A 21,552-nucleotide genomic window follows, 5' to 3' on the forward strand; every position below is an offset into this window, starting at 1 on the left:
TTGGAAATACTGAAGTAAAGTACAAATAACTCAAAATTGTACCTAAGTACAGTACTTAAAGACCCAATGAAATGACTATTTTGGGTATTTTATTTTGAAGTTTCAGTTTGAAAAGAAAACCTGTGTGTTTCTGAACCTATCAGAGGGGACCAGCCCTTCAGGCGATGGGATTTAAAATCTGAGTAATGGGAGTAATGGGAGCCAGCAATGGGAAACAAACAGGTGAATGTAATCAAAGGTTCATTTATATTCAAAAAGTCTATCTATGTCATCACTTTTTGAATTTCTGTTCACAGGAAGTAATTAAGAATGGCCTATTTAGGGACCTTTGATATAAATATACACAAAAATGGTTTATTTTCTATTTTTTTGGCATCTAGTGTTAGGTATGGCCACATTATCACTACAGATATGCTCTAAAAGTGTGAAAAACATGTTTTTGATTTCACCCCGTCTTTAAGTAAGTGTACTTGGCTACAACAGTTGGCACCACAAATCCCATCCCACTGTTTCCCAAACAGCGATTGGTCACTATGTCACTGTAGCGCTTGGGTTTGTTGCCGATGCACAAGACTGTTTTGTAATTAAAGCTTCTGAGTTTTGACCACATACACAGTGCACCAAGCCTATACTGTATGTTGCTGTACGTATAGCCCAGCTTCCCAGCCTTGTTGGGTACATGCCATGCATTTAAATCAGAGTCCTTTATAACTTTGCACCATTGAGACATCTCTCTCTCTCTCTCTCTCTCTCTCTCTCTCTCTCTCTCTCTCCCTCTCTCTCTCTCTCTCTCTCTCTCTCTCTCTCTCTCTCTTTGTTTTGCTATTATAACGAGGAGAGTACAATTGGGCTGCTAATCAATTAACCCTGGCACTGGCACTGCTACGGTTAAGCCCCTCCTCCATCCCCACCCACTTAATTGAGTGAGACTTCACATAAATGCTGATAAACAGCTTAAATTTGGGAACAGTGAATAGTTTTCTCATTCCCTTCATATGCCCACGTGCCCTTGTGCAAGTTCAGATTGACTGGTCAACGCATAGTGGATAAAAATTTACCAGGACTGACAGAAGGACAGAGGTTTATGCCATATTGCTCTTACTTCATAATTGGGGCAGAGTTGCTCTTTGATCAACACATCTGCCGTATATGAAACCAAGTCAGTTTGTGTTTTTCCCTCAGGTATGTGAGCAGGATCATGGTGCAGGACTTGCAGACCGAGCAGAAATGGTATTTTCTGTGCAACTCCTGGCTCTGCGTAGACATTGGTGACTGCATGCTGGATAGGGTTTTCCCTGTTGCTACGGAGGTTGATTTGAAGAGGTTCAGGTGAGTGACACAGCACGCACGCACGCTCGCACGCACGCACACGCACGCTCGCACGCACGCACGCACGCACGCACGCACGCACGCACGCACGCACGCACGCACTCACGCACGCACGCACGCACGCACGCACGCACGCACGCACTCACTCACACACACTGCAAATGCATTACCATATAAACTGTTTATATCAGTATGTGTACTGTTTTATCTTTTATGTTATGTATTTTCTCTCTATGACCAAGTTGGCTTTGTTTATTAACACTATCCCTATTCTGGCACAAAGGTGCCACTTTGGGAGCTCGCCCTCCCTCTATTTTGGGGGGAACATCCACTAAAAACTGTTTGTAATACTAATTTATTCATAGAAAATGTGGAGGATCAGGTATAGTATCCAGGAGACTCCAGTTGAGTCACTGGGGTAGATAGGGTTTATGTGGTTATGTTTTTTCCTAATTTGAAGGGCGACGTTACCCTTCAATACTCAACATTAGCCAAGTTTTAAGACACTTGGTGCATTAACACAGTCTTCTCGGAATCCAAAGAACACACCGTGTTCTTTCTCACTTGGAACAAATAAGTCTGATATTTTTGCCATGGCCTATCTATCCAAATAATAGCTTTGGCAGATTGGAAGCTGCATGTCCCAAGTGCTCACTGCTCATGAAACGTCCTTGTGATCAAAATGAGGCGAGGAGAGGAGGAGGACTATTTTTTAACTGATTTTACCAAAGATTCATATCCAATTCTTGACTTGTAAAATGTAATGTAAACACGCACGCACGCACGCACGCACACACACACAAAATATGAAAGAAAAGTGCCAGGAGGCAATTTATAGGCTTATAAGAGGCCTCTAAATGGTAAATGGTGCATTTATATCCAAAGCGCTGTAAATATCTGTAAAGCGCTTTTATCCAAAGCGCTTTACAGAGATTGTGCATTACATTCACCCATTCACGCACACATTCATACACCGGTGGCGGAGGAAACCATGCAAGGCACCAACCAGCTCACCGGGAGCAATGTGGGGTTCAGAGTCTTGCCCAAGGACCCTTCGACATTAACTCAGGGGGAGCCCGTATTCGAACTGGGAACCCTTCAGGAACCCTTCGTGCTCTAATAACGGTTTCTCTACCCCTGAGCTATGCCGCCCACTCTACCTACTGTATTGTATACAACACAATACAAATATTAATAGAACATGATTTGTAAGCAACAAAATATAAATATATAGGATTTACAAATAACATGATTGCAGTAGACCTATAACAATTTTAATCTAGAACATGATTGAAATATCTGATTATCCATGACAAGATTACCCGAATAATTAGCCAACATAGTTGACATATAAGATTTTGCAGGATGTCAAAACCAATAGAGAAGAAGATGATGATGATAATAGTTCTCCCAAAGTGTTGTACCTCTGTATTTAAGGGAAATTGACCATGACTAGTACAGTAACAAATGTGTTCACCTGTGATTTCCTATGTGGACAGCCCAAAGTATATCTGACAACAAAACACCATAAAGAGGTCTGAATTATTGCATGCAGTGAGGAATTTTGTTGACAATAGGCCTACTAGTGTAGTGCCTGTTCAGTGCTCGTTTCGCCTGGTCAGTTCTGGAGAACCGCTTATTGATTGATGATGATTATCTGATCGGATTAATGGTTCTCGTTGTTTGCAAAGGACAGACAGACAAGAGATTATTATTATTAAATTATTATTATATGGGCGGCAGTTGCTCAGGAGGCAGAGCGGCCGATTGAGAACCGGAAGGTTACCGGTTTCATCCCAAGGGTTTCATCCCATAGCTCAGGGGTAGAGAAACCGCCTCCCCCTGAGTTAATGTCGAAGAGTCCTTGAGCAAGACTCTGAACCCCTAGTTGCTCCCGGTGAGTAGGTTGGTGCCTTGCATGGTTTCCTCCGCCACCGGTGTATGAATGTGTGCGTGAATGGGTGAATGTAATGCACAATCTATGTAAAGCGCTTTGGATAAAAGCGCTATATAAATGCACCATTTACCATTTACCATCCCGGGCTCCTCTGAGATAGTGTCAAAGTGAGCAAGACACAAGACTCCGGATGTGCCTTGCATGGTTTCCTCCGCCATCGATGTCTGAATGTAATGCACATTTTAAAGTGCCTTGGATGAAAGCGCCATATATACAGTAAATGCTCCATTTTATTGTACATTCCTAGTTTCCTACATTCTCCTAACCCTGACAAAAGCAAAATGCTCGCTTCCTCAGAGTGCATACTATCGCTTTTCATCGTACATTTAATACGCCTTTTTTTTTCATTTATCCATTTCTATTCTCTGTTTCTTTCTATTCAGTAGCGCGGCATGTGTTCCAAATCACACCAAACCAATTTTCTCTGACAATTTTCCCCAGCAATTTGTTCTTTATGAAGACGACCAAGGACTTCAGCGACAGCCACCTGTGGTTCTCTGTGATCAACCGTCCTCCCAGCAGCCCTTTTACCTGCGTTCAGAGAGTGTCTTGTTGCTTCTCCCTCCTCCTCTGCACCATGCTGACCAGCATCATGTTCTTCGGAATCCCCACTGATCCGTCGGAGCAGACCATGGATATGGGTAGAGAACAGCAGTTTAGGCCTAGAATTATTGAATGCTTTAACCAGTGAAAAATAGCAGATATACAAGCTCACTGTGCCGCGCTGCGAGCTTGATAATCTGCTATTTTTGAGAAAGTCATGAAAATGTGTGCAAATCTTTGAATACGTATATTTTTAAAGCGAACGTTTGTAACTCAAGTTTTGCTTCTGGGTGGTCCCTGGGAACTAAATATTTTGAGATGGGGGTCCGTAGCCAAATAAATATCCTTTTGGGGGTCCTTCACATGAAAAAGGTTTGAGAACCACTGACATAGTAGTCTCTCAAGAACAGACTAACTGAGCTCCAGTTGAAGTGAAAAGGACCTTTCCTTTGACGATGGCTGGCCAGATTGCTGACATGGAAACATAGGTTTTTCAAAAATTCTAATTTTCACGTGTTTTCAAAAATAGCAGATCTGCAAGCTCGCAGCGCGGCACTCGGTGCCACGCTGTGAGCTTGTATATCTGCTATTTTTCAATAGTTAAAGCATAAAATAATAATACACAATAATGTGTACCCGTTCTAAATGGGTTAAACTGGGAGTCATGGGTTGCACTCAGTCAGTAGCGAAAGAGAGAGAGATTGTTGTGATCTAGCGCAGGGGTCTTCAACGTTTTCAGGCCGGGGACCCCCAAACTGATGGGGAGATGGAGCAGGGACCCCCTACCACCTCGTAGGGTGGGGGGGGGGCTACGACATATTTTTTATTTTAAACAAGTACAAGTTACAGCGAGCAGGGTGGGCACCTTATTAACTGAGAACCAATGTCAATAATATCAACAATCTGTCAATTGCATAGTAATCATGTATTCAAGCTATTCAAAATGGATAGAATCATGATTTATTTTTTAACATAAATGTGAAAAATGAAAAAAAAAAGAAAAAAAAAACATTTTTTGAAATATATATATATATATATATATATATATATATTTTTTTTTTTTTAACCAATAATTTCGTGGACCCCCTGCAGTACCTCCGCGGACCCCCTGTTGAAGACACCTTCTAGCGGGTAATTGCTTTCAGCCCTCCAGTCCGGGTCATCGTCGATGAAATCCACCCAACTTTTTATAGGTGTTGTTTTCATCTTCTTGAGCAGTTCAAGATTAAGTTGTGGTCAAAAAAAAAAAAAGAGAATCACACACTCAAGTCATTCCTTTCATGTTGTTTCTGCTGAGTGTTTTTTTTAGTTTAGTTTAGTTTATTTCGATCTTCAAAAAAGTCATCACAAAAATATTCCACACTTCAATCTAACAATTACTGGCTGATCGAAAAGGCATAGGCTGAAGCTCAAAGCTTATTTATGCCTATCCTTTGAACATAACTATTACATTTTCCATTTAAAATAAAAGTTCATTGTGAATGAACACTATGAACAAGTTTGCAACTCATATAGTGCATCAGTTATAACCTTTTAAATGTACTGATCTTTTGTGTGCGTGTGTGTGTGTAAATAAGGTATGTATGTACTATGTACAGTATGTGTCTATGTATGTGTGTGTTTTACTACAGGTCATTTCGAGTTCACCTGGCAACAGTTCATGGTCGGAATCCAAAGTTCACTCATCATGTTTCCAGTTAATCTAATCATAGTGAGCATCTTCAGAAACACTCGTCCGCGAGAAACGTCTTGTTGTAAGTCCCCGCCAGATGTTACTGAGCAGGAGAACGTTCATCCCAATCCCGTCTCGTTAATGGAACCCAAGGACATCTCTCTAGACACCATCATCAAGGTAAAGATGGCTCATACTGGTTCATGTTGGTTGCTTCATCAGGATCTGTTGTGGTGAATAGGTGTGTTAAGCCAAAACGTTCCCCCCTTGAAAATAATCGACTTCCTATGTATTTCTGTCGATTACATAACTATTCCCGTGTAAATATCTTAATGTTTTGCATATAAACACCTTAATCACTAAAGATGATAATTGATGATGATTCATTTAGAGTGTCTGAACTAGGTTTATGTCTGTTGATTTTGATAGGAAATTTTGATTTAGTTTCTTTTGAATACAATTCAATTTAGTGTTGGTCACATTTTAGTCATCTTAAATCTTTTAGATCTAGGACTTTTAGTCGACTCAATATCATACGATTTTAGTCGACTAATCTACAGTTGAATGTTGTATTTACTATTTGTTGATGAAATTGTCAATATATTTAGTCTTAGTTTTAGTCATCATAGCTTCGTCATAGTTTTTTAGTCGACAAAATCAACACTGGTTTACTGTATATTCAGCAAATAGGCCACGGTACACAGTATGACGATATTTAGGGCTCTGTTTTCTCAGGATGTCACGAGAATTGCCCTCTCGCTCTCTAAGACTGTGAAAAGCAACGTCCCAGTAGAGTCGGAGTTTGGGCCCGGGCAGCAGGTTGACATCAACACTGTTCTCTCTGTGGTGGAAGACTTCATCAAACAGCACAACAAAAAGAGTGACTCCACTGCCAGCACTGAGGCCAAGACACAGGGATCTCACATAGAGCCTCTGCCTCCAGGTGCGTCAGGAAATCTGCGTCCTAGAGAAACACTTACTTTTATGGCTCACAAGTAAATGTCAAAACATTAAAAAAATATATCCCTCGAAAATTCATAATTTTTCATGACTAAAATAAAATAATATAAAATAAATACAATTTTTCAGAATAATTTAAATTCCATAAATTAGAAAACAAATGTTTAAGAAGTAGTGAAAATAGCCGATCTACAATCTTACAACAAGGCATAGGTCTGCTATTTTCACTAGTTTGGGTCCCGGGCAAACATATAATTTCTCTTTTGGGTCTCGAGCTAAAACGTTTACACATACTAGAGGTATGTGTAAATAATGTAAAGCAGTGGGCTTTACATTATTTACACATACCGGTACCTCTATTTCTCTCTTTATTGTTTAAATCTCAATTTGGCTAATTAACTAATCTGTGGCGGTAATACTAGTTTCTGCAGTGATACAGCTTAGCGTTGTTTGTTAGAATTTGTCATTCAGAGTAATTGGCTCACTTATTTGGAAAAATAATGCATGATGTGACTAAGTGCTCCCTGAGGGGGTTTTCGTCCACAGAATTAACAGAACTACGGTAAACGGTAGTTTATTATCCTGCAAATATCTGGGATGGTCACTTATCAACAATTCAATTATGTGAATAATTAATAATTATTCATAATTTGAGGCAAAATGCTCCTTGAATAGAAACTTTGCGTTGGCATTATCTTCATCAACCTTCGAGAACAACCTAGAAAATGTCAGTCAATTGACAAGGGTCAATAGTCAATAGTTATCTGAAACATAGTGGACACTCTCTGTCCAATGATGATTGAGTATTCTCTGTGGCCATGGTATTATACATATTACTAAACAGATATACTGTAGATAGATAAAGTACATATATTCTGTACGTGCATAAATACCGTAATGTAGACATGCTGAAGGCACAACATACTGTAGTAATGTGCAACCTGTGATTAAAATGAGCATTACAGTCATCATTAAATCATTTATTGGTGCACAAATAATAATAATCCGGGAGTAGGAGTGGTTACCAGTGTCAATTTAACAATGTGTTTACAGACACCAGCCCTGAGAAGATTGTAGATGGTGTTCAGAAAAGGAGCAACAAGATCCAGTATCTCTACAGACAGCTGTGTCACATAGACCAGGAGTTGAGTGTGCTGGGTTCTCGTGGGTTCCCTGAACCAGACAGCTACACAGAGGCTGTTGAGAAGCTCCAAGGAATGAAGGGCCTTCTGCAGGATCAGCTCCTGTCGTCCAGTCTCACAGACCTGGACCAGCTCATTCAGTACAGGATGATTTTTAAGATCTATATCTATATTTTAGATCAAGGGTCTTCAATGTTTTCAGGCCAAGGACCCCTTAGTTGAGAGAGAGATGAAGCAGGTCACCTTTTCATAGATTCCATATACTGTAGTTTCATCGTTTGACAGCACAATCATCAGTGTATTTTAGATTCATGTCAATTTGTGTTTTCAGATATTTAACCACTTGAACCGTCAATACTTAACAAACTTGACCTTTCACTCTGTACTTAGTTTGTACTTAGTCTGCTCTTTTTTCCTTCTACACCAAACCTCTTTGCCAAAAATAGCCAATCTATAAGCTCACAACGCCTTGCAGCACAAGGCGTTGTGAGCTTGTAGATCTGCGATGTTTGGCTAAAGTTCTCAGAATATGGATGCTAGTGGAAAAAAGGTTTCTATCACACTAAGATTTGAAGACCCCTGTTTTAGATCTGTTCAATCTACAACTTAATGCTCATGACTTACTTTAACATCCAAAAGGAAACATTCTATTCCAAGTTAATTTGCCCAGAGGGATTGATACATTTTTATCTTTCCTAATTGTAGGCCTATATTGCCTTATATAGTACAATACTGTATGTGTACTGCAAAATGAAAGATGCTGTAGTGTACAGTACATACATTGTATGTCCCTTTGAAAAGCAGTAGTCTAAACGTCCCACATGTGAAATGGAAGCACCAGGTTTGTCTATACCTAGAAACTGATCAATACAATGCGGTATAACTGTACGGTTAATGTGCTTATTGATGATGTGCTGCCAGCTCCGCTCCTGAAGAGCACACCAACAACACTAAAGGTAAAAAGAGGAAATGCTGTGAAGGAGGGCTACCCTGGTGGTTTGTGTTTGTTGGCTGGCTCCTGGTGGTCGCGAGCAGCTGCGTGTCGGGATTCTTCACCATGCTGTACGGGTTGAAATTTGGGAAGCCCCGCTCTGTGAGCTGGCTAGTCTCCATGGTGGTCTCCTTTTTCGAGAGTCTCCTCGTGACTCAACCGCTAAAGGTGAGATGAGCAATACATGCACCTTGTCTGTCTACTTGATGAAGGTTGTGTAATGGCTTGCCTATCTTTCACATGTCGCTTCAAGTACAGTAGATCAACCCTTTCCCCCCGCCTCCCCGTTCCTCTGAGTTTGTGTAGAGCTACTGTACAGTATTAGCTATAAATTATAACTCTTGTAGTGCTTTTATTTTTGAAGACCTTTTTCCCTCTACAAGAGTTATAAGTGGGAGCCGGGAATCACTGCTGGTTGAGCTCGGTTTTCTGTCTCGCTGCTCCAAACATGCACAAATGCAAAATATAAGGTGCTCACCGCATTGTCCAAACTGTTCTCTGGCGGGCAGGCAACACAGCGATGTGTCAGTCCATTATGTTTCCAATAAAGAAGTGTTTACTCGGAATCTCATTACTTTTCCTTGTTTACCACAATGTTGGGTGAAAATGGTCGCACATATCACGTGAGGTTGATCCCCTTCCCCATTCGCTCATACTAGGACATGACGTTTTGTAGGCGGAACTTTCGGAAGCATTCCGACGAGGAAACGCAAGACTCCGAGACAGGTTTTAGTAAACAGTTCTTTATAGGAAACATATGGACTGACACATGTCGCGGTGTTGCCTGCTCGCCAGAGAACAGTTTGGACAATGCGGTGAGCACCTTATATTTTGATGTTGTGCATGTTTGGAGCAGCGAGACAGAAAACCGAGCTCAACCAGCAGTGATTCCTGGCTCCCACTTCTAACTCTTGTAGAGAAAAAACGTCTTCAAAATAAAAGCACTCTACGAGAGTTATAATTTATGGCTAGTACAGTATAACTTCCAATCGTATGACTTTTGGAATGGTTGACACATCGGCTAAGAAACGTGGTGTCTGAGATTCACGTTGCGAGGAAGCTGATCAATATCTGATGTTTCTTCTCTCTAGTTTGGAAGATTTACGAATGGGGAGGCGGGGGAGCGAGGTCGATCCATTTGAACCAGCGTTTGAAAGATAGGCAAGCACTATTGTGCTGTATAAGGCTTTGAAAGGACTATAAAAGTCTTTATATCCATGTTATGCAAGAAATGCTGACTCACCGCACAATATTTCATAAAACACCTATGATAAAATGTATTTTTAGTCTTGATGAAAAATTGACGTCAAACTTATTTACAGCAAATATCTTTAGTCAAAAAAGAATTCTCTGTGCACATCCAAATGGGCATATCTACACTACAAGCTCACATAGCCTATTATAAATCTGGCATAACTCAATACAGAGACCCTGTGTGTCTCTCATTCCAGGTTTTATGCCTGGCAGTATTCGTTGCTCTTGTGCTCAAGAAAGTGGAAGAGGACGATGAAGAGGAACTCGTTATAGCAAATAACACAAAGCCAGGTAGTACAGTACACTATACGGTATACTGTATGATATACAGGAATATAAGGAATAAGTGGAAGTAAGGTGCAGTGGTTTTTGTGTGTGTGTGTGTGTGTGTGTGTGTGTGTGTGTGTGTGTGTGTGTGTGTGTGTGTGTGTGTGTGTGTGTGTGTGTGTGTGTGTGTGTGTGTGTGTGTGTGTGTGTGTGAGTGTGTGTGTGTGTGTGTGTGGACAGGTTTATATTACTATGTGAGGAGTGAGGACCAAATGTCCCCACAAGTATAGTATAATTGGAGAAATAGACATTGTGGGGACCAAATAGTAGGTCCCCACAAGGGTTAGGGTTAGGGGTTAGGTTTAGGGATAGAGGTTAGGGTAAGGCCACAGGAAATGAATGGAAGTCTATGTAATGTCCCCACAAGCTATGAAAACTGTGTGTGTGTGTGTGTGTGTGTGTGTGTGTGTGTGTGTGTGTGTGTGTGTGTGTGTGTGTGTGTGTGTGTGTGTGTGTGTGTGTGTGTGTGTGTGTGTGTGTGTGATTTTTAGTATTAGAATTATTCGACCTCAAAGTATTCGAATAGTCGAATATTCGACAGGACTGGCCAAACTGGAGGTCACTGCCTAAAAAGGGTTGAGAACCCCTGGTATAGAGCATTAACAAATTCATCCACCAGGGGCATTGACAACTCATTCTTAAGACTTCTTATCTAGCCAAGCTTTATAATGGCAATGACTGGTACAGATGGATGTTGGACAGACCATCGTCTAATCCGAGCAGCTATGGCCATTAGATTGATGCCCAAAAGAAGAGGGAAGAAAAAGCAACACCGCCCCAGCCTCAACATCAGGAACTTGGAAAAGCCTGAGACACAGGACCTCCTCCAAGCTGCAATAACTAACAACTTGCCACCCAAGTACCCTGATGATGTTGAGGCACACTGGAGTTCACTGAAGACCACCGTCCTGAACACTGGCCGAGAAGTCCTTGGTTTAAAAACCAAAAGAAACCAGGACTGGTTCGACGAAAATGATGAGGAAATTGAACAGCTAATTTCCCAAAAACGGCACACCTTTTGTGCCTGGCAGAAGGACATCTCATGCCAGGCCAAGAGGGAAGCTCATTCTAGAGCCAAAGCCTTCGTCCAACGGCGGGTAAGGGAGCTTAAAAACAAATGGTGGACAGAGAAAGCCAGTGAAATTGAAGAACTTGCAGAAGCAGGGGACACAAAGGGCTTCTTCAATGCGACCAAAGCTGTATATGGCCCCATCCACCGCGTATCAAGCCCCCTCTGGTCCAAGGATAAGCAAAACATCTTGAAGACAGATGATGAGATCAAGACCCGCTGGAAAGAACACTTTGAGGAGCTTTTAAACCAGAGAACAACGGTTGATGAGGAGGTCCTTGACAGAATCCCACAGTATCCTGTGAAGGAGAGCATGGGTGATGCACTGAGCCTGTTGGAGGTTCAAGATGCCATCTCAAAGCTGCTGAACAACAAAGCTACCGGTCCTGATGGGATTCCAGCTGAAATCCTGAAAGCCGGAGGGGATAACCTTCTTCAGCACATGCATGCCTTCATTACTAAGATCTGGGATAAGGAGGCAATGCCTGCAGACCTTAGAGATGCACTCATTGTCATCCTGTTTAAAAAGGGGGACAAGGCAGATTGTGGAAACTACAGGGGCATCTCACTCCTGTCCACAACTGGGAAGATCTTTGCCCGCATTCTGTTCAAGAGGTTTCATCCAACATCTGAAGAAATCCTCCCTGAATCCCAAAGTGGTTTCCGCCCTGCCCGTGGTACAACTGACATGATCTTCACAGCTCGACAGTTACAAGAAAAATGCAAGGAGCAAAAACAACCACTATACATGGCATTCATTGACTTAACAAAGGCTTTTGACTCTGTGAACCGCGAGGCCCTCTGGAAAATCCTGTCAAAATGTGGATGTCCAGAAAAGTACATCAGGATCCTGCGGCTCCTACATGACAACATGTCAGCAACAGTCCTCTGCAGTGGCAGTGAGACTGAGCCTTTCAAGGTGGAAACTGGTGTCAAACAAGGATGCATTATTGCCCCCACCCTGTTTGTAGTCTTCATTGCAGCCATTCTCCACCTTGTTGGTCACAGCCTACCTCCGGGAGTCCAGATCATCTACAGAACAGATGGCGGGCTGTTTAATCTTAATCGTTTCAAAGCCAAATCCAAGATCTCTCGCACATCCATCGTGGAACTGCAATATGCAGATGACAATGCCATTGTAGCCCACACAGAGACAGATCTTCAGAGCATACTTTTTCCAGAGCATACAAGCTCCTCGGACTGGCCATAAACGTGAAAAAGACAAAGGTTCTTCATCAGCCCCCACCAGACTCCTCCATAACCCCACCAACAATAAAAATCAACAACGTAGTCCTAGAAAATGTGGACCAATTCCCCTACCTGGGCAGTCACCTCTCTTCGAGGGCAGACATCGACAGCGAAGTACACCATCGCATCTGCTGTGCAGGAGGGGCTTTTGCAAAACTTCGCAAAAGGGTCTTTGAGAATTCTGACCTTCTGGCAAAGACCAAGGTGCTGGTCTACAAGGCCGTTATCTTGCCCACGCTGCTATATGGTGCAGAGACATGGACCACCTACAGCCGGCACATAAGAGCCCTGGAGTCCTACCACCAGAGGTGCCTGCGCAAAATTCTGCGCATTACCTGGGAGGAGAGGCGCACAAACGTCGGTGTGCTCGAGGAGGCAGGCATGGACAGCATTGGCACCATCGTCACAAAACACCAGCTCAGATGGACGGGTCATGTTGTGCGAATGCCTGACACACGCCTTCCTAAACAGCTCCTCTACTCTGAGCTAGCAACTGGTCAGAGAGCTCCTGGAGGTCAGAAAAAGCGTTTTAAGGACAATGTCAGGATAAACCTCAAACAATTCCGCATAAACAGCACAAGCTGGGAAGCCCTTGCTCAGGACAGAGCCGCATGGAGGAAAAGTCTGTACGATGGTGCTACATTCCAGGAGCACAATCTCCACCGGGCTGCCACAGTCAAGCGACAGCAGAGAAAGGAGAGGGTAGCCGCCACCAAAGAGGCTGTTCCACATCCCACCCCCAGCACCTCACACCAATGTCCACACTGCACCAAAGTGTGTGGTTCCAGAATTGGACTATTCAGCCATCTGAGGACCCACAAGAAGGATCCCCCAGGAGGACCATCCTACTCGACTTCGAGTGATCGCCGATGATGGTGTGTGTGTGTGTGTGTGTGTGTGTGTGTGTGTGTGTGTGTGTGTGTGTGTGTGTGTGTGTGTGTGTGTGTGTGTGTGTGTGTGTGTGTGTGTGTGTGTGTGTGTGTGGACAGGTTTATATTACTATGTGAGGAGTGAGGACCAAATGTCCCCACAAGTATTGTATAATTGGAGAAATAGACATTGTGGGGACCAAATAGTAGGTCCCCACAAGGGTTAGGGTTAGGGGTTAGGTTTAGGGATAGAGGTTAGGGTAAGGCCACAGGAAATGAACAGCAAGAGCCGCTGATACAAACGACCTACGGCCTGGTCGCGACTTAGGCCACGACTTGGAGGTCGTAGGTCCCGGTTCTGGAGGTTTTGCGCGATCTCGGTCGTAATTCAGCGACCTGGGAAGTCCGCGATCGAAACTCTACGCTTGCTAAGGGAAGGGACGCGAGTTTAGAAACTCTACGCTTGCTAAGGGAAGGAGCGCCGCGATCGAAACTCTACGCTTGCTAAGGGAAGGGACGCGAGTTTAGAAACTCTACGCTTGCTAAGGGAAGGAGCGCTCGTTTTCAACAGCGTCGGCAGGTTAGCTACTCAGTGTCGGCAGGTTAGGGTTAGGGTTAGGGTTAGGGTTAGGGTTAGGGTTAGGGTTAGAGTTGGGGTTAGGGTTAAGGTTAGGGTTAGAGTTAGAGTTGGGGTTAGGGTTAAGGATAGGTTTTGGTGCACCTCGCGCGGTCCAAGTGACTACAATGGAGCGCTTCCTACCTCCGGTTCAGCCAATCACAAGCTTCAAAAGGTTGAATAGCGCTGCTGCTCTAGAATATTCTGCAAAAAGACCTTTTAAATACGACCGCGGACTTCCCAGGTCGCTGAACAACGGCCCGATCGCGCAACAACGGCCCGGGGACGACCGAGGTGGCGCAACCACGGCCGGGGGTCGCGAAACTAGACCGGCCGCGACCTAACAAGTATGTACCGCGAACTACGACCTCCAGAACCGGGACCTACGACCTCCAGGTCGTGGCCTAGGTCGCGACCAGGCCGTAGGTCGTTCGTATCAGCGGCTGTCTCTCGAAATGAATGGAAGTCTATGTAATGTCCCCACAAGCTATGAAAACTGTGTGTGTGTGTGTGTGTGTGTGTGTGTGTGTGTGTGTGTGTGTGTGTGTGTGTGTGTGTGTGTGTGTGTGTGTGTGTGTGTGTGTGTGTGTGATTTTTAGTATTAGACCTCAAAGTATTCGAATAGTCGAATATTCGACAGGACTGGCCAAACTGGAGGTCACTGCCTAAAAAGGGTTGAGAACCCCTGGTATAGAGCATTAACAAATTCATCCACCAGGGGCATTGACAACTCATTCTTAAGACTTCTTATCTAGCCAAGCTTTATAAACGATATATTTTTTAAAGAGAAAACAAAAAAATAAAAAAATAAAATAAGCGAATATTCGACTTTGGTGAACAGCGTTGAATAGTGACTTTGATATTAGAATATTTGAATATTTGGTGAATGCCCTAGTGTGTGTGTGTGCGCCCGCGTGTGTGCGCGCGCGTGTGTGCGCGCGCGCATGTTTGCTTGTGCACGCCCCCAAGCTTGTCTTTTATACAAATTACACAACTGCTGTAGATGTTTTCCTTTGATGTGTGTTTTGCATGCAAGAGAAAGTGGCAAATATATAATTTGCAAATACTGTAACTGTGCCTCATGACTGCTGTGAATAATTTAGAGCTGGAGAGTTATTATGCATAGTCGAATTGGAGTAGACTGGCATATTGGCCACTGTTCTGCATCCTTTTGATTATATCAAATGAATAGGAAATTATACTGTACAATCCAAATATTATGAAATATGGGAGTTGTGTAACAATGACTCTCTGAAAAGGTATGTTACAGGCTTGCTCATTAAAATGGTTTTATATTGAAAATGGGGAAAACAGCTGTGTCAATTCATCTTAAAGATACAGCAAATAACAGGGTCTGATGAGCAGGACATGTGGTTATTTTCTTTTAATTTTTTCTTGTTTTTACATTTTCATTATGCCAATTTCCCCCAATGTGTTCCCATGACCCATGTCACTGCCAATGCCAACATTTAGAAAGAGTAGGACATGTCGTTCTTTTTTGTAATTTTTTCATTTCCCCCCCAATTTAGTCATTATGCCAATTTCCCCTAATCTTTAGTCCCATGTCACTGCCAACGCCAAATATGGAGAGAGAGTAGGGTAATGATTGACATGCAGCAAATGGATAACGTGTTGTTAGAGCGTGCGTGTATGTGCCTATTGGAACCCCCCCCATTGCCAAATCCTACTGTTGGCAGTTTTTCCTCCAATACACCGGTACATGGCGTTTCCAGACGTTTCTTTTCACCTGACAGTGAGGAGTTTCACTGGGAGGGTGTAACTGGTACTGTACATGCTATTCTTCCCAGTTTCGCAACCTCTGGGAGTCTCTTTTGCAGTGACAGAGATGACAGAGATCGGCTTCCAAAAATAGCTTGTTGTGTTCATTTGAGCCACCTGTCGGGTGTCCAGGCCACCTGGACACCCGACATGTGGCTTTCTGGTTTAGAGCCGAAATGTCTTACATCAATATAATGATTTGCACTTTCCCTTTTTAGAAAATATTTTCCTTAAAGTACACATGACTATGATGCTCTTGACACACACAGGTGATTGTAAGATGGTCAGAAGGGATAGCAGGCTCTACAAGCCTCCTCCTCCGGTGGACATTGAAAAGATGAGAATGAACCTGATAAAGGAGCAGAAAGCATTTGCTCTCATCAAGGAGATTCTCAGTAAGTACATGCTTTGTGGTTTGTTCCAAGGCTGAGTTTTTATTAATCAGTCTCACATTTTTATTTTATATGTTAATGTTCTTGTATCCTTGTTGTAATGCACTTTTAGCTACAATACCTGTTGAAGGGTGCTTATATTACAGTATCATTTTCTTCCTCATTAGGGTAATAATAATAAGGGTAATAATAATTATTATTATAATCATTAAATGAAATGGAATCACTGGATTAACTGTTGCACCCCTAAAGAGAAGTGTGTGGTTGTGTTGCAGCCTACGTGGGCTTCATGTGGATGTTGCTGCTGGTGGCGTATGGCCAGAGAGATCCCAACGCTTTCTTCCTCACCAAGCACATTCGGCAGAGCTTCAGTAAAGGCATCTCAGACAGCATGACTCTCCAAGACATTTTCACCTGGGCTAACACTTCTCTACTCCAGAATCTTTTTGGCTCGTATCCAGGTAAAAAAAAAACTAATCGACCACATACAGTACTGTACCTGCAAGTCACCATAATGAGAAATATGAAGAGCATTGACAATGAAAGATAATCGGCATGTGCTATATGGCCTTCAAAGCAAAAGTGCACTAACACAATGTTTGGAGACACCAACTTATGTATTTGTCTCAGAGGTAAAATCAGCCTTCATGATATTGGGGGATAAACAATTACTTTCTTGAACAGATATACAACTAGTGCAACATCTCTTATATAGCGATACACCATTTGGTTGGCCAGTTGAAACACTTTAACTGTTCTGCTGCCGTTGACAATCCTCACCATCATTGAAAGGGTTAAAACCATGGTGCCGTTGACGGTGAGGACTGTCAATCTTACTGTATTTACTGTAAAAGTATAATTACTTACAGTACACCGCTCCGCTCCCGCCCGCATCGGTAATGTCCGCGATTTGTTTACAACGCACGTTGTGCGTGCACGCGAAGTGAAGGTCCGCCATAGTAAATCCATTGAGAGGCCCATAAAGAGACTTCATTTATTCAAAAAGAGACATTTTGAGCCAAAGAGTGGGCTGATTCCTGTATTCCAAAATTCACTCGGCTGGGCGCAGACATGTTTCTCTTCTGGACCCATGCTGTGACTGTGACTAGATGACGTAATCGTTGCCGTCAAGTGATAATCCAAAAACACAACAACAACCCCCTTCCGGCCCTTCAAAATAATAGCGGAGGCCTACAGAGGAAACGGCGCGGCACCAAGGCACCAAGCAAACTTCAGATTAAAAGGCAGTAATTGTGTTAATGACTTTTTTTTTTATCATTGTTGATTCTTTGCATACTAACTGCACTTTGACTTTGTAGGACAGTATAGCAAATGTAGCATGTCTGTCAAAATATGATGTATTAGGTGTTAAATAGCAGTTTTTACATTTTTTCACTGAGTGAAAAACAGTGAAAAATCACATTGGCTAGTATATAATATAATCTGATTGTGACGCAGATTTTCTTGTATTTTTATCATATAATGCTAAAAGAATATTGTCTGAGAAGCATTGGTGCGGTTGATTGCAGGATTCATCACAGATGGGAACTCCAGGCTGGTGGGCAGTGCCCGTCTTCGTCAAGTGAGGGTGCAGAAGAACGCTTGCCTTATTGCCGACTCCATGAAACGGCATGTGCGTGATTGTAACGCTCAATATTCATGGGAAGTAGAGGACATGGGATCCTATGGCTTAGGCTGGAACCACTCTGTGAATGATAGCGCCTCACGCAGCCGTCCCACTCCCTGGAAGTACCAGACACAGTCTCAGATCAGAGCCTACCCTATCTGGGGATACGCGCTATACAGAGGAGGAGGTTTTGTAGCAGATCTTGGCCCTGACTTACAAAATGCCAGCAGGTACTGTATGCTTGTAGTTATTAACTCATTTACTGATCCAACCCGAGAATCCAGAGAAAAAGCTGTTGGTCCAGGCTGCTTCGCCCGAGAAACCTGAGAATTTAATTTAATTTATAAAAGATAATCCAAAATCGTATCTCCGCACCGGGGTTACTAAGTAGTCTCGCGTAGCCAGACAACTATTCCACAATCTCCGAATGCTATATAGAGTCAGGAACTACAGCTCCTGAACAGCGAGTAGTGGAAGCTGGCATTTCTGTTCATGAAAATATATTTTAAAATGTCATTTCTGATAAGCAGCAAGCTAAATATGCTTCGATGATTTTTATTTATATTAGGATAAATGTGCGCGATGTTAAAAACGAAACGGAAGAGAGGAGGAGGCTTCACTTCCGCTTTAACCGGATACTAATCGTTCTTCTTACGTTACCCCAGACTGTATGACGGGAGCATTTCCAAATCACGGGAGTCAACAGTCTGTGCACGCGAGACTAGTTACTAAGTAACCTAGAGGTAGTGCTTCCGTTCTGAGACGGTAACCAGGAACCGGAAATGCTTTTTTTTTTTGGCCGGAACAAGCCGTTTCTCTGTAGGCTACTCTGTTTCTGTTCCTGATTCACCTGCGTTTTTTTGTGTTGGCGAACGGCGTGCACGCGCGTCGTGCACGATCCGTGCGCCATTGTGTACTATGGACACCACACGTCCACGTTAAAAGGTAAGGAAATCGTGGCGTCCAACCCGGAAAGTAAAATTTTAATCGTGGCAGTAAATTAGTTGAAAAGTGCTGAACATTAAATCAGTGATGCAAAGTTTAGATCATGTTTCTATTCTATGGAAACATGATTTGTTTGCCCTACAAAAAAAAAACATGACTGTCGAAATACAGTATAAGGTTTATAAAGTTTTGAGCTGTGAAAAGTATCATTTTCCATTGAGTGTGTCTATGTCTAATGTGTCTACAACATGTCTACAGCAACCTGCAGTACCTATTCAAAAACACCTGGCTGGATTCGTACACGAGGGCCATCTTTGTTCAGTTTACAGTGTACAATGCCAACGTCAACCTATTTTGCATCGTCACGCTCATGCTGGAGACCACGGCCATCGGTACAACTGAGCACTTTGCAACATCTGCCGATTGTCAACAATGCTACTTACACTGTCTACAATGCTACTTACTCTGTAAATCTCCTATAATGAAATGTCACATGTGATGCCCATGTGTGAGCTGCATGACTTTAAAGGTGTAGTTCATCCCCAAAATGACTTTTTTTCTATTGATTACTCACCATGGAGACTTGAGTTCAATAATATTTGTTTGTATTTGTCGCATTCCTAAAACAAAAATTATATTATTTTACATTTACCCCATTGATTCTGGAATCAATGTGGGTACATTTATTGTAATCAAATTATTGTCTTAGGAACGCAACAAAAACAAAAAATATTATTGAAGTCTCCATGGCGTGATTAATCAATGGGAAAAAAAAAAATGTTCCTTTAAGTGTAACACTTAACTTAAAGGTTGCCTCTATAATGCATTATAATCACATTTGAAATGCATTATAATGCGCTTTTTGGGCGTTATAACACTCACTATAAATGTTTACAATCAATGCCGTTGAGGGTGACAATTAGAAGTCCTCATAATATTATGTTCTCAGTAAATACACTAAATGAACCTACATGTGATAACTTTCAAATGATATTTCTACATCTGGACTAGGAGCATTCCAGTTCCGCAGTGAGCTGCAGAATGTCCGTCTCTACCATTCCCCTGGTGGCCTCCACGTGTTTGTCCTGGCCGCCGAGGTCATTTACTTCCTGTTCATCCTATACTACATGTTTCTTCAGGTAAGCATGAACCACTTGAATGGTATGCCTATGTATAGAACCATGTGCACAGGAATGCTACGCACACCAGGTACTTGGGGTGGGGCCGGCTCACGGCAGTATAATCTCAGAAAGTGTCTTACCCATTTTGGCCTAGGATTATTGACTGCTTTAACTACTGAAAAATAGCAGATATACAAGCTCACAGCGCGGCACCGAGTGCCGCGCTGCGAGCTTGTAGATCTGCTATTTTTGAAAAAATCATGATTTTTCTTTACAAGTCTTTGAATATATCTATTTAAAAGCGAACATTTGTGTAACTCAAATATTTGCTTCTGGGGGGTCCCTGGAACAACATATTTTGAGATGGGGGTCCGTGGCCAAATACCTGTAATTTTGGGGGTCCTTGACATGAAAAAGTTTGAGAACAACATGATTTAGAAGAAGGGTCAAAGATCGGGTCAAATATATTCAAAGACTTGCACTTGTTTTCACGATTTTTCAAAAATAGCAGATCTACAAGCTCGCAGCGCGGCACTCGGTGCCGCGCTGTGAGCTTGTATATCTGCTATTTTTCTAAAGTTAAATCATAAAATAATGGTTAAAGTGGTTAAAATTGAACGCGACTCAGGCGCGTTCCAGGTATTTGAGAGTTAAAAAGACAGAAAAGTAGCTGCACACACCGTAGCCAAAGTGCCAACGTTTTATTGTTGGACAGAGGGATTAATTACCAACGTTTCGGCAGTACAACTGCCTTCTTCGGGGTATACAGAGCACATTACAAGTTACACATAAATAGGGTGCCTGCAATAGATACAACCAATCACATTCATCTAAAAGAACACAGGTTCTAATGGGACCTGTCCCTGTGATAAGGGCAATGGGGATCAGGTGTTATCTTGCCTCACGTCAGCTGCTGATTAGGGAGGGGTTATACCTCATGAATAAGCCCATGGAGAGAGAGAAAATCTGGAAATATAATTCCTTCATGACAACTCAAAATGATTTTTTAAATTTACATTAATACAATACAATATAATTCAGAAAGAAAACAGTGAAAATATCTGAATACAATACAATAGCAATTAAATACGATCACGAAATGAACTATTAATGTCCTGAATTTAACTGTTCCCCTGAATAATCTGAGTAGGAGCCTCTGAGGTAGGTAGGCAGCCTGCGAATCAGAGAGGGGAAAGAAATGTCAGGATTAGACAATTATTTTAAAAGAATTACCAAAATGTTTTTTTTTGTTATAAAAATGGTTTAAGATCGAAATCTATTTAGGCCAAACGGGGTTAAAGTTTTTAGAGACTGAATCCAGAAAGCCTTGCGTTTTAGCAGTAACTTGTCTATCTCTCCTCCTCTCCTAGGCACAGCTACTTTTTCTATGCCTATGTACTACAAAGAAGAGACAGGTTGATTGGATTCCACAAAGGTAGCGGCAACAGGATAGTTAAGATTCTTGCACCTAATGGTGCTGCGATGCAAGAATCTTAACTATTCTGTTGCTGCTCACTTTGTGGAATCCAATCACCCTGTCTCTTCTTTGCAGTACATAGGCATAGACAAAGTAGCTGTGCCTGTATTGTATTCAAATATTTTCTCTGTTTTCTTTCTGGATGATATTGTATTGTATTAATGTATATTTAAAACATCATTTTGAGTTGTCATGATGACAAGGAATTATATTTCCAGCAATAAAACTTTGGCA

The 21,552-nt window shown here is 42.3% G+C and overlaps 1 protein-coding gene and 1 long non-coding RNA gene across 2 annotated transcripts in view; one reads left to right on the forward strand and one right to left on the reverse strand.

Moving 5' to 3' along the window:
* Positions 1 to 21,552, reverse strand: part of LOC308308325 — an 839,845-nt gene that overhangs the window by 666,096 nt on the left and 152,197 nt on the right. The window lies entirely within an intron of this gene.
* LOC308308112 (polycystin-1-like protein 2) overlaps positions 1 to 21,552 on the forward strand; it is a gene marked incomplete at both ends in the record, with an annotated part of 69,821 nt that overhangs the window by 43,538 nt on the left and 4,731 nt on the right. The window contains 12 exons of the mRNA XM_080753480.1: positions 1,183 to 1,329; positions 3,728 to 3,927; positions 5,461 to 5,681; positions 6,270 to 6,444; positions 7,515 to 7,743; positions 8,525 to 8,762; positions 10,046 to 10,139; positions 16,026 to 16,151; positions 16,424 to 16,609; positions 17,678 to 18,005; positions 18,979 to 19,112; positions 19,732 to 19,859. Of these exons, the coding sequence (XP_080609606.1) occupies positions 1,183 to 1,329; positions 3,728 to 3,927; positions 5,461 to 5,681; positions 6,270 to 6,444; positions 7,515 to 7,743; positions 8,525 to 8,762; positions 10,046 to 10,139; positions 16,026 to 16,151; positions 16,424 to 16,609; positions 17,678 to 18,005; positions 18,979 to 19,112; positions 19,732 to 19,859 (2,206 nt within the window). The remainder of the gene's footprint in view (positions 1 to 1,182; positions 1,330 to 3,727; positions 3,928 to 5,460; positions 5,682 to 6,269; positions 6,445 to 7,514; positions 7,744 to 8,524; positions 8,763 to 10,045; positions 10,140 to 16,025; positions 16,152 to 16,423; positions 16,610 to 17,677; positions 18,006 to 18,978; positions 19,113 to 19,731; positions 19,860 to 21,552) is intronic.

The sequence above is a fragment of the Nannobrachium achirus genome (assembly GCF_963921795.1).
Source record: "Nannobrachium achirus genome assembly, chromosome: 22".
In the NCBI taxonomy this organism is placed as follows: domain Eukaryota; kingdom Metazoa; phylum Chordata; class Actinopteri; order Myctophiformes; family Myctophidae; genus Nannobrachium; species Nannobrachium achirus.